At 30.9% G+C, this 12180-nt stretch overlaps 1 protein-coding gene and 2 long non-coding RNA genes across 5 annotated transcripts in view; 2 read left to right on the forward strand and 1 right to left on the reverse strand.

Moving 5' to 3' along the window:
- Positions 1-3024, forward strand: part of LOC143080259 (uncharacterized) — a 28270-nt gene extending 25246 nt beyond the window's left edge. For all 3 annotated transcript variants that reach the window (XR_012979671.1, XR_012979670.1, XR_012979669.1), the window contains one exon: positions 2673-3024. This is a non-coding gene — a long non-coding RNA (uncharacterized LOC143080259). The remainder of the gene's footprint in view (positions 1-2672) is intronic.
- LOC143080260 (uncharacterized) overlaps positions 1-4341 on the reverse strand; it is a 28181-nt gene extending 23840 nt beyond the window's left edge. The window contains exon 1 of the long non-coding RNA XR_012979674.1: positions 4279-4341. This is a non-coding gene — a long non-coding RNA (uncharacterized LOC143080260). The remainder of the gene's footprint in view (positions 1-4278) is intronic.
- Positions 4342-7403: 3062 nt separating this feature from the next.
- On the forward strand, positions 7404-11646 carry LOC143081019 (uncharacterized). Its single transcript, XM_076257253.1, has 5 exons — positions 7404-7503; positions 8579-8858; positions 9634-9667; positions 10539-10565; positions 11298-11646. The coding sequence occupies exons 2-5, from the start codon at positions 8585-8587 to the stop codon at positions 11644-11646; spliced, it is 684 nt and encodes a 227-aa protein (XP_076113368.1). The 5' UTR covers positions 7404-7503; positions 8579-8584.
- Positions 11647-12180: the final 534 nt, after the last annotated feature.

Below are 12180 nucleotides of genomic sequence, written 5' to 3' on the forward strand. Positions count from 1 at the left end.
TTGGTGTTCAGTTTTATAAACATAAGCACATCTCATTTCCATGGAGAATATTTGACCCTGCCCCCTCAGTCATGGTCTATTGACTTTGAAACTTTTGCTTAGTTTACATGTATTAGTTTGTGATAATATCAGTTTAAGATGAACTGCTAATGTTAAGTCAATGATATTTGGTATGCAAATTTATTGTCATTTGAAAGTGTTGTTTTCATGGAGATTATATAGCCCCACCCCTGATCATGGTTCATTGACTTTGAAACTTTTACATAGTTTAAAAGTTAATGTTTGTGTATAAAGGGAACTACTTATTATGAGTCAATGGAAATTGGTATGCAGTTGTATTATATTTATCATTGGCACATCTCATTCCATGGAGATTGTTTAGCCATGTACCTTCAGTCATTGTTCATAGCCCTGAGACTTTGAATATTTGCATAACTTACATGTTAAAATATAGCTATTTAATTTCAACATTGCTTTATCAAAATTACATGAATATTTGCATAACTTACATGTTAAAATATTGCTATTTAATTTCAACATTGCATAATCAAAATTACATGAATATTTGCATAACTTACATGTTCAAATATTGCTATTTAATTTCAACATTGCATTATCAAAATTACAAAAAGGCGATACATATCTCTGTGATAACAGTTTATTAAGTGTAAGTTCTTAGACCACATTCATTCTGTGTCAGAAACCTATCTTGTGTCAACTATTTAATCACAATCCAAATTCAGAGCTGTATCAAGCTTAAATGTTGTGTCCATACTTGCCCCAACTGTTCAGGGTTCAACCTATGTGGTCCTTTAAAGCTGTGCCCTGCGGAGCATCTGGTTTGTAAAGTGAAATTCTCTCTTATTATAAGTAATAGGATAACTATATTTGGTATGTGAGTACCTTGCAAGGTCCTCATGGCTGTCATACAGTTTTCACTTGACCTCGCCCTCCTTTCATGGATCAGTGAACAAGGTTAAGTTTTGGTGGTCAAGTCCATATCTCAGATACTAAAAGCAATATGTCTAGTATATTTGGTGTATGGAGGACTGTAAGGTGTACATGTCCAACTGGCAGGTGTCATCTGACCTTGACCTCATTTCCATGGTTCAGTGATTATAGTTGAGTTTTTGTGGGTTTTTTTCTGTTTTTCATATACTATTTGCAAAAGGTCTAATATATTTGGTGTATGGAAATAAAAACAGAATGATTGTTAGGTGTACATTTCTAGCTGGTATGTGTCATCTGCCCTTGACCTCATTTTCATGGTCAGTGGTCAAAGTTAAGTTTTTGAGTTTTTGTCTTTTTATCTAATACTATATGCAATAAGTCTACTGCTATAATAACTATATTAGGTGTATGGAAATATATTAGTTGTATGAAAGAATTATTAGCTGTATAGATGTGTGCCTTGTATGGTTCATTTCACCTTGCCTGTCCTTGGCCTCATTTTCATGGTTTAGTGGTAAATTTTTAGTTTTTTTGGTTAATGTTAAGGTTATGTTTCAATTGTAATAAAGCTTTATTTTAAGGACTACAAAAGAAGGCGAGACATTTCAGCGTGTGGTTTTATATTAAACATTAGAAAGAAGCTACAGATTAATGTTAACTGCAAAAATACTAAAATCCTTTATTAATTAGATCATGTAGATACAGGAAATGAAAATATTTTGAAATTTTTTATCATAAAAATGGTTATGCTCATATATTCAAGTTTCACTAAATTCCAAGAAGGGTTTCCACAAATAACAATGACTGATTTTCAAAATGATCATCATGTAAAAATGAAGAGATGTGCTAAGATTGCCCATGAAAACTATCTTTATGAACAATGACAGTTCAGTGGTTTGCTTTCAGCCTTTAGCAAAAATAATTACCATATATATTGTAATAAGCTATTAATAAAAGCCCCCCATTGTAAAATGTTAAACAATTAAAAAGTAAAAAACAGCGTCCTGATTTTTATAAGTTCGAAGAATAAAATTGAGTCATATTATGGTATGATGTTGTTGTTAGCGATGTATGTCGACACATATGGTTTCCGGATAATTATAAAGTTAAAGCGAATGGATATCCATGAAATTTTACACAAGGTTTAATACCAAAAAGGAAGGTTGGGTTGATTTTTGGGGTGATGGTACCAACAGTTTAGAAATTAGGGGCAAAAAAGAAGCATTTTGGTAGTTTCCAGACATTAACTTGTGTGCCAGTGTACTAATCTCTCTGAAATTGTTCTTCAAGGTTCCATATCACAAAGGGTAGACTGGAATTGTTTAAAGGGGTAATTGCCTCAAACGTTCAGGAAATAGGGGGTCAAAAACAAGCATTTTTCTAATTTCCAGACAATATTTTGTGTTCAAGTGTATGGATTTCTTTAAAATTGTACTGCAAAGTACCATACCACAAAGGAAAAGGCTGGGATTAAGTTTTGGGGTAATTACTGAAAGGGGGTTGAAAAAAATTGGGGGAGGGGGATTTTTTTCTCCTAAAAATTTTCAACAAAATCCAAATACAGACAGTCTATCAAGCTTAAATATTGTGTCCAAACATGCACCAACTGGTCAGTCAAATAACAAGGCTTCGCTGCACATCATTTTCTTCATCATATTAATCTGACATGTTAAAGTTTGTACATTATGAAGTTACTAAATTGTTGATTTTGTGTATTTCAGATTATTATTGAAAAAAGAGCACTATGAAGTACTAGGAGAATTTGATAACATCTTGGTGAAATAGTCTGACTGATTATGACAGAACATCAAAAGAAATGACGAAAAATTACACATCTTATCAAAATAGTACTACTAGAAACTAAAAGCTACTTGCAATTTTCACTGGTTTTGAGATCAGTAATAGTCTGACAAGGAAAGAATTTAATGAACATGATTATGATGCCTCTTGATAAATATAAAAACATATTGACTGTAAAATAATTACCAGTTACCAATTACATCTGTTGTTTACAAAATTTGTTATTTGGAAATATCTGTTGAATGTTTTGAAATTAAAATGTGTTAACTTAAATGATTTAAGAATTGAAGTCTTTAAATGATACAAAAGCAAGGATACATGGAATGATTGCAATTGAGACAACTACTAGCCCTACATAATAGGGCACTGATGTAAACAAGTACAGGTCACCTGAAGTCTTCAACAATAAGCAAAAGCCTTAATTTAAAGATTTACATGGGCTTATTAAGTCCCAAGATAATGGTATCTACATCATTTGCTGTAAAAATTTTGTTGTATGTTTCTGATGAAGGTTAATTAAAATAAGCCCAGCACACCTAATTTGTGAACTGTTTTCTTTTAATTTCAAAAGAGAAAGCTAATAGACAAATTTAAGCAAAAAACATAAAAAAGGAAATCCATTTAATATGGCAGACAGCAACCAAACACAAACAGTGGACATAATGAACATTTTTTTGAGTGCTCAAACTGCACTATAACATTAGACACAAAAACATCTTATATAATGCTGGATTACACAAAAGGGTTTAAAGTATCTGCTCTTCTCTGGTGTTTAAAAATTGTACAGATTTGGTGTCACAATATCTCAGTTACATGGGTTAGAATTCCTGCATGGGAAGAACAAAAAAATTGCGAAAGCAAACTTACAGATCTTACATTTTTGGGTTGATGTTTTGACGACTTGCATGTACATGTACAATATATACAAAAAGTTAGCTGCTATTGAGACAAAGGTAAAAAATCATAAGGCAACAAATAAAATTGAGAAAGGAAATGGTGAATATGTCAAAGCGACAACCACCCGACCATAGAGCAAACAACAGCCGAAGGCAACCAATGGGTCTTCAATGTAGCGAGAATTCCCGCACCCGTAGGTGTCCTTCAGCTGGCCCCTAAAATATGCATAATGGTACAGTGATAATGGATGTCATACTAAACTCCGAATTATACACAAGAAACTAATATTTAAAATCATACAAGACTAACAAAGGCCAGAGGCTCCTGACTTGGGACAGGTGCAAAATTGCGGCGGGGTTAAACATGTTTATGAGATCTCAACCCTCCCCCTATACCTCTAGCCAATGTAGAAAAGTAAAAGAATAACAATACGCACATTAAAATTCAGTTCAAGAGAAGTCCGAGTCCGATGTCAAAAGATGTAACAAAAGAAAATAAATAAAATGACAATAATACATAAATAACAACAGACTACTAGCAGTTAACTGACATGCCAGCTCCAGACCTCAATTAAACTCATTAACCATGTTTATTATAGATATAATAACAATAAACTAAAATAATACTTACCACTTCTAAATGATTAGGAACTTTCAGGAACTAATTGCAGCTACTGTCCAGGTTATGTTAAACAAATTTTCAGCTCCGACGTGAATATTCTCATGTGGCATTTATACCTATATGCAAGGGTACCTATATCTGGTGGTGATGATACACAGTGATAATTAACCATTTTTTTCTTCTTTTTGTTTAATTTTGAAAAAAAATGGAATTTGAACTTTTTTCAGCATTTTGGAAAAAAATAATTTTGAAAATTTTTCATGTTTTTTTCATTTATATTATAAGAATTAAATTTTAAAAGATTTTTTTTTTAAATCTTTAATTATTTTTTTTTTTAATTTTTGAAAAATTTAATTTTTTTGAAATATTTTGCATTTATAAATTTTTTAAATTTTAAAGAAGTTAATTTTAGTTGCCTTCGTCCATGCAAGCATGGACTAAGTTAGCCTTGGTTGCCTTCGTCCATGCATGCATGGACTAAGTTAGGGTTAGTTGCCTTAGTGCATGCATGCATGGACTAAGTCTGTTGTGTTAGTCCATGCATGCATGGACTAAGTTAACGTTAGTTACCTTCGTCCATGCATGCATGGAGTAAGCTTAGTTTCTAAGTTTTCATGTTTACAAATCATGAAAAGGTTTAGCCATACTATCAAGTTTTGCAATTTATTTCCTAAGGTAAGTTATAATGCACAATATGTATGTAAAACATAATTAATAGGTTGAATATGAAAAAAAACAACTAAACAGAAAAAAAAGGTAATTACATCAAATTAAAAAATAATTGAACTAACACCATGAAATTAAGAGGTAAGAAGAAATGGAGGTTTTCTAGAATTGATGTTGATTTCCAGTTTTATTTAATACCTTGTTATAGACAGAAAAAAAATTACAGTCATTTCTTAAATATTAAAGTTTCTCACATTGCTTAATATTATCAAGTGGCAAACCAAATATGAAATAATTCTCTTTTCTGAGAGACAAAAGAACAAGAAGAGATACGACATCAACATTTGAAAGTATGATTGAACATCACGTCTTTACCTTATAATAACATAGCATGTGTAAAGGTTTAACAAAAATACCGAATTCCAAGATGAATCAAAATAGGGGAGGTAAATAAAAACTGACAAATAATAAAAATATTAAATAAACGGAACGAGTGGACACAACTTTCATATATCAAAATTGGTAGAGTCATTTACCGTAAGCAATTCTGTGGTAAACCTGATAATGTGAGTAAATAATAATTTACATTACATTTGTATTTGTTAGTGAGATTTGTTTTGAAAAAATGGTAATTTTTTAAAATATGTTTCAAGTCATGAGAGGAAGTTATGTTCATTAAAACATGTAAAACTAAGATTTGACTACAATTGATAATGAGAATTTATCTCCATTTATCCTTTTTTTGACCTGCTATTTATTCCTATTTTTCTAATTTTAACTCGTTTTGTCCATTTTCATTATATGTATTTCTCTTATTCTTAATTGATTTCTCCCTGTACTAACATATTGATTATTTTTATTTAATCAACGTGTGGTTCGTTTGATCTCAATGGATTTTACAATGGATAAAAAATTGATTTCCCAGGCATTCCTATTGTGTTTTCATGAAAATATTTTAACATGCCTGATGACGTCACGTAGAAAGAACCGATCTTTTTGCAGGGCGCTCTAATAAAATGGATATTGTCCGCAAATCGTCTAAACTAAATCATTAGAGAACAAATTCTACCCTTTAATTTCGTGCAATACGATATTTATCCACTGTCGGCAGTTGGATTTTAAATATTTTAAACTAAAAGCGAGCATTGCCTTTTAAAATTGAAAATTTAACTGTCGAGAGCGGAGTAGCAAGTAAATAAATATTGTTTCACACTCTATGCAGGGGTAGTTTCTTATATCTAATAAAAGTGTGGTTCGTTTGAAAGGAACGATTAAAAATGTCTTAAAATTGGTAGAATAACAGATTTCACCATCAAATCTCGTGAAATACGATATTTATCCCCTCTCGACGGTTAAATTTTAAACATTTAGAAGGGTCAGCGAGCTGTTTCTTGTTGAAAAATATCGTAGGAAACACGATGCAGTGGTCGAATATATATACATAATACTTTAAGTTTTCGGTGGTTGCTCAGTTTTCAGTTTTGTGCTTTGTTAAACCTTCGTTTTTCTTTTTGTCTTTTTCTTCTTTTTTAGCCATGGCGTTGTAATATCGTTATTATGACTTATGAGTTTGAATGTCCTTCTGATATATTTTGCATCTCTTTCGTCGATTGTTTTTTTTTTACTGGAGTAGACAATATTTAGTAATTCAAAGACGTTGTCTGGGTATTCAATGATTTTTAATTAATAATATAGCACAAAATATATGTACACAATATACAGTTGATGCATATCTTTTGATACTTAGGTAGGAACACTTTATAAGAAATATTTAGGTGAACGATTCCTGAGCTCTTTGTGTAAGGACAGTTGAGAAGAGCTGATTCCTTTACAATACTTACCTTGTATATACATATGCTTTACACAACGGACATGTGTGTCAAATATTGACAACCTATGCTAAGGACATATGTGCCATACTGAACAATAAGCGTACATTTGTCCAAACAACCTTTGGCCGATTATATGTAGCGGTTTGAAGCACTGTTAAAAGGTCTCATTGTTACGTACCTACAATTCCATATATTCAAGTCAATGCAACTCTGTTGAATAGTTGTCTCAATGGAAATTATGCATATATCCTTATATAGAGAATCATGATTATCTTTACTAACTTTAAAATTCAACATAATTGATCGAGATTAATTTGCTCACAATTTACTTAATTCACAAGCATGGCCTAGATTGATGTTGATATTTCATTTATTTAAAGTAAATTCCTGTGTGTAAATGTTAGTTACTCCTATTATAAAACTCACATTCTCTAAAAAAATATTACATTTTAATTTACACATATATGAGAACAATTTAATCTTAACAAATGCAAAAATGATAATAAAGCCACAATTGTCAATTTATGATTAATCCGTTTAAACAACATATTTCTGATTAGTTTGTATGATCTATGGTAACTTGGAATATAAAGTATTTTAGATAACATACATCGATTCGAAATCAATAAAATTCTTCCTGGTTCAATCTTATAATTTGAAAACATATCTTGAATATGCCTCTTGGAGCTGTGATGTAAAGAAAGTTTTTATTGTCCACTTATTTGTCACTGTAAAGGTATGTTATTATTTTGGGTTTTTTTTTAAATAATAAACGAAAATTGTATTAATGGCTATATCAGTCAATACTGTCAAAAGAGATACGAAATGTCTATGTTACAAATCAGAAAGGTGTTGTTAATGAAAATATTATCAGATATTGTGCAGACATATTTGATTTTAAATATTTAAATGCCATGTAGTATGTCTGCCAATGAATCATAAGACATAAGACATAAGAAATTGTATTTCACTAAAGCCCCCATATAGAGTTTGTTAGTACCACATTTTTTTAAAAACAATAAAAGTGTGAACATATTTACATTAGAACAAAATGGTAAACAAAGGTGCAATAATAGTATATATAATTAATACTGATATGTGATCACCAATCCACATTGGATCAAATGACAAAGATGCAAACTCAAGCAGTAAAACCTATACCATATATACTATATAATATAGTAAGCTATTTAAGACCATGAAATCCCAAATTATGAAGTAACTTACACTTGGAAACTGAAGACGCAATTTGTCTGGCGTACTAAATTATAATCCTGGTACCTTTGATAACTAATTACACCACTGGGTCGATGCAACTGCTGGTGGAAGTTTCGTCCCCGAGGGTATCACAAGCCCAGTAGTCAACACTTCTGTGTTGACATGAATATCAATAATGTGGTCATTTTTATAAATTTCCTGTTTACAAAACTTTGAATTTTTCGAGAAAAAAAATACGGATTTTCTTATCCCAGGCATAGATTACCTTAGCCGTATTTGGCCCAATCTTTTTGGAATTTTGGATCCTCAGTGCTCTTCAACTTTGTACTTGTTTGGCTTCATAAATATTTTGATTTGAGCGTCACTAATGAGGATTAAGTAAACGAAACGCGCGTATGACGTACTAAATGATGATCCTGGTACCTTTGATAACTATTTGTATTTCAAATGCTGTTTATGGGATTAATAGTATTATGAGTGGCTGTATGATTTACGTATATAACTTATATATCCTTTCGCATGAACAGTATTTAAGTAAATAATAAAGTCACTAAAACTGTAGTGAACAATATAAGGCATATTCTGTTTTACAGTATCAAATGGATGACATTGAAGCATTACACTTATTACGTCAGCGAAAAGATGCACTTGAACAACTACCAACACCCAACGACCCCAACTTATCGTTTAAGAAATATGAAGAAATTGTGTCCAAAACTATGACAAAGACACAAACAGATATAGAAAAAGTGTCCAAGTATGCCAAAGAAATCATAGAAGAATTCGAGAAAGTCAGAGAACTGGTGAAAAACTGCAGCGTCAAAATTGGAGAACAACTACAAGATTTAATGAAAAAAAACTTGTTAAAAGATAGTAAGCGTTTTATATCTGCACAAATTCACTCAGAAATGATACTGATAACAAATAAAATCAAAATTGTTTTCCAAAAACATTATTTGATCTGGCGTGACAATGTTTCGTTCATGAATAACAAAACCTGTGTAGGAATATGTGATAGCACATGGTTTTTGTTACATTTTTATTTACCAGCGATGCAGAAATAATTGAATACGACACTTTATAAATTCAAGTTTCATAACTTAGACAATTGAAATACTATCAATGAAATTGTAGCCAAAATCATCTAAAGTTAATATTGCCTAAGGGAATTCAAACCTTATTTTCTAATTTATTCAAAATTACAAACCGCATAATTCTAAAAAAGGTTTATGCCAAATTATTAAACTAGTGATACCATAGCGGACTGATAATTCACCAGACGCGAGATCGACCAGTGCGTGTAAAACAAAAAACAACCATCAGTATATAATTTTTGTACATCTAAAGTACATTCCTTAATTTAACTCACTCAGGAAATTCAACTCCGAAATATTTGAAAACCAATGATAACTTATTACTTTTAATAATACATGTTATTTTGAAAGAATATCATAAGAAGGTTTTTGTATCAGCATACACCAATATTCTTTCAAAAAATATGGTTTTTAATAACACCCGATTATTTCATGTGTACTTTTGACCGTTATCGAAATTTTGAAAATTAGATAGAACTTAAATGTTTCGAACATGTTTAGTATATGTGTATGTTGATTTTAAGTTGTGAACCTTTTTCGGTTTTTTTTTGCAGAGGAATTCCTGTCTTTTGGATTGCTCCATACTAGGTGAAATATTGACATATAAGTAATTTATTTCAAATGAAAACAGAAAGAAAAAAACATAAAAAAGTGAAAACATCATTTAGACAGCAACCTATTAAAACATGTTCATACTACATGTAATAAAATGCAGTTGTCAATTATAAAAGCACATTTTTTAATATATCAAAACTGATTTAAAACAGACCACCGAAGCTGACACAATGATGTGTACTCACCAATGTTAATAACTGGTTGGGGGAATGTACAAATTTTGTCGTTTAAAAAAGATTTTATACTTTTTCAAGTTATCTTGCGATTATCAGAATGATCTCAATCACATTTTTTAATTGATGATTTGATAGTCAGTGGCAATTCCTAAATATTCGACAATTAAATAAATACATTGTGTATGTTTCAAATTAATGGGCTTGAAAGACCACCCATGGACACTTGTATGTTGAGCGAACAGGCATCTTCATTTTTGTCTTTACAAAATCCACTCTTTCCTAAGAAGAAACGATGATCACCTTCGGAATCATATGATATGCTCTTTTGGGGAAATTTTTAGAAAACATCTGTAAATGCTATTCCGGAATTTTTAAAGAGAATGGTTTTCAATATAATTCAATTTAATTGTTACTTATTTTAGTAATGGCCCTGTCTGAATACCTTGTTTTTCAGAAAATTCGTTTATAAACCAGCCATTACCAGTCTTATACACATTACATCTGTTATATCGTGTTTATCCTTTTGTGGAATAACATCGATGCATCATATAACCTGAATAAAAGAAACATAAATTCGTTTAAATATGATAATTTTTGTTCTTTGTCCTTTCATTTTTCTTACTGAAATGTTGACTGCAATATCTGCATTATTATCCTGTATACATTAGTAAAGGCCATGATGGATATATAAACAGGTAAGTTTCAACTTTGTTTATTTAAGTCACACGGAGATTATATAACACCTCTCATATGCCAGTAATTAGATAAAAGAGATACATAAATATTTTGTTAAAAGTTAATCCCCCGTGTAACAAAACCCAGCATAGTACCAGTATAAAAATTGTGAATTCCGGTGTAGTGCAAATGGAGGGGTTCGTCTTCAAAAGATAGAACAGTGAACTTGAATCATAAATGTTGGAAGGCCAAAGAAAGTACAAAATTGAAGAGCGTTGCAGTTCGTGTTCAAAGATTTCACAAATTATAAAAAACCTTAACTAGACATTGCTTTGTTTTAATCTTGATCTTGCTTATGTCAATGTTTTGGTAGAATTATTTTACGTTTTCTAACGTGACAAATAATGTATTGACTGATTGTTGATAAACTCAAATTGATAATTTTCAAATTGTGTGTCCGCAATTTTTTTCCAACATTGAACTGTTTATCAAATGTTATTAAGCTACACATTAATTTGGAGTGCATTCCTCTTTTGGCTACTACTTTATAACTAAAGAAAGCAGTCAACGATTTACTCTTATATCATAACGATAATTACATTTTTAAAAGGCAAATGAAATCTTAAAATGACAAATAACTTTAGTCGAGCAATTTTACCTTAATTGTTTTATGTAAGGAAAAAAGCAAAACGTTACGTAAAAATTATCGCTGTTGACACTTTGTCTAGTTCTGTGTTATCTATGTCAAATAGGAATTATATTGGTAAGGATGATATTGATATGAACGAGCTACAACAAGTCCAGACACAGCAGAGTCTCGCAAAACAACAACAAGAACTAATGGAGTTCATAGCAAAAACAGAAACCCTCTTATCGAATATTGAAAGAAACGCTGCATTGTCTCTATCCGATATAACTGATGTAACTGATCAAATGAAGCAATGGTGTAATGTTTTCGAAACATTGGAAGAAAAGGAAATAAGGAAACGAAAAGAAAAAGAGGCAGAAGAAGGAAAGAAAAGGGAAAGTGAAGAAGAAGAAAGACAGAAAAAGGAGAACGAAGAGAGGAAGAAGAGAGAAGAAAGGGAAGGAAAGAAGTGAGCCTCATTTTGTATCTCTGACATATTGAGGTTATTTATCAGAGACTCTTTACACATTATTTATATTTTCTTTGAACTGAAAAATGAAGTATTTATGGACCAAATGCTCAATATTTTATATAAAAAAAGTTTTCATTTAAAAAAGATAATTTAGACTCTTATAGTGGGCACGATGATCAATTTTAGTATTCAGGAGATTGGCTTTGCCAGTAAACTTAATTTGCGCCCATCAAATCCCCAATTGATGCCGTCGGAGCTTAAAATTCAATTTTGTTATCTCCATTCTAATGAAACTGATACAAAACAACGTTAAAACATGTATTTAAAATCTGTCCTATAGCATCAATTTTGAAATGATGCCATGTAAATAATTAAGTGACGTTATCCAATTAAAATGAACGTTCCAAATGGTGTTGTATTAGAATTTATGTTCTACATATTTAACACTCATTCTACACCAGTTAGTGACAATTTGAATTTGACTATTATCAAAAGTAGCATCACTCCAAACTTCCTAAACATAACCACACGCGTG

The sequence above is a fragment of the Mytilus galloprovincialis genome, chromosome 6 (assembly GCF_965363235.1).
Source record: "Mytilus galloprovincialis chromosome 6, xbMytGall1.hap1.1, whole genome shotgun sequence".
NCBI lineage: Eukaryota > Metazoa > Mollusca > Bivalvia > Mytilida > Mytilidae > Mytilus > Mytilus galloprovincialis.

Coding starts and splice junctions, on each gene's coding strand:
- LOC143081019 (XM_076257253.1), top strand. CDS start 8,585: ATGGATGACATTGAAGCATTACACTTATTACGTCAGCGAAAAGATGCA. Junction 8,859..9,633: donor AAAAAACTTGTTAAAAGATA/GTAAGCGTTTTA, acceptor TTTTTTTTGCAG/AGGAATTCCTGTCTTTTGGA. Junction 10,566..11,297: donor CATGATGGATATATAAACAG/GTAAGTTTCAAC, acceptor TATGTCAAATAG/GAATTATATTGGTAAGGATG.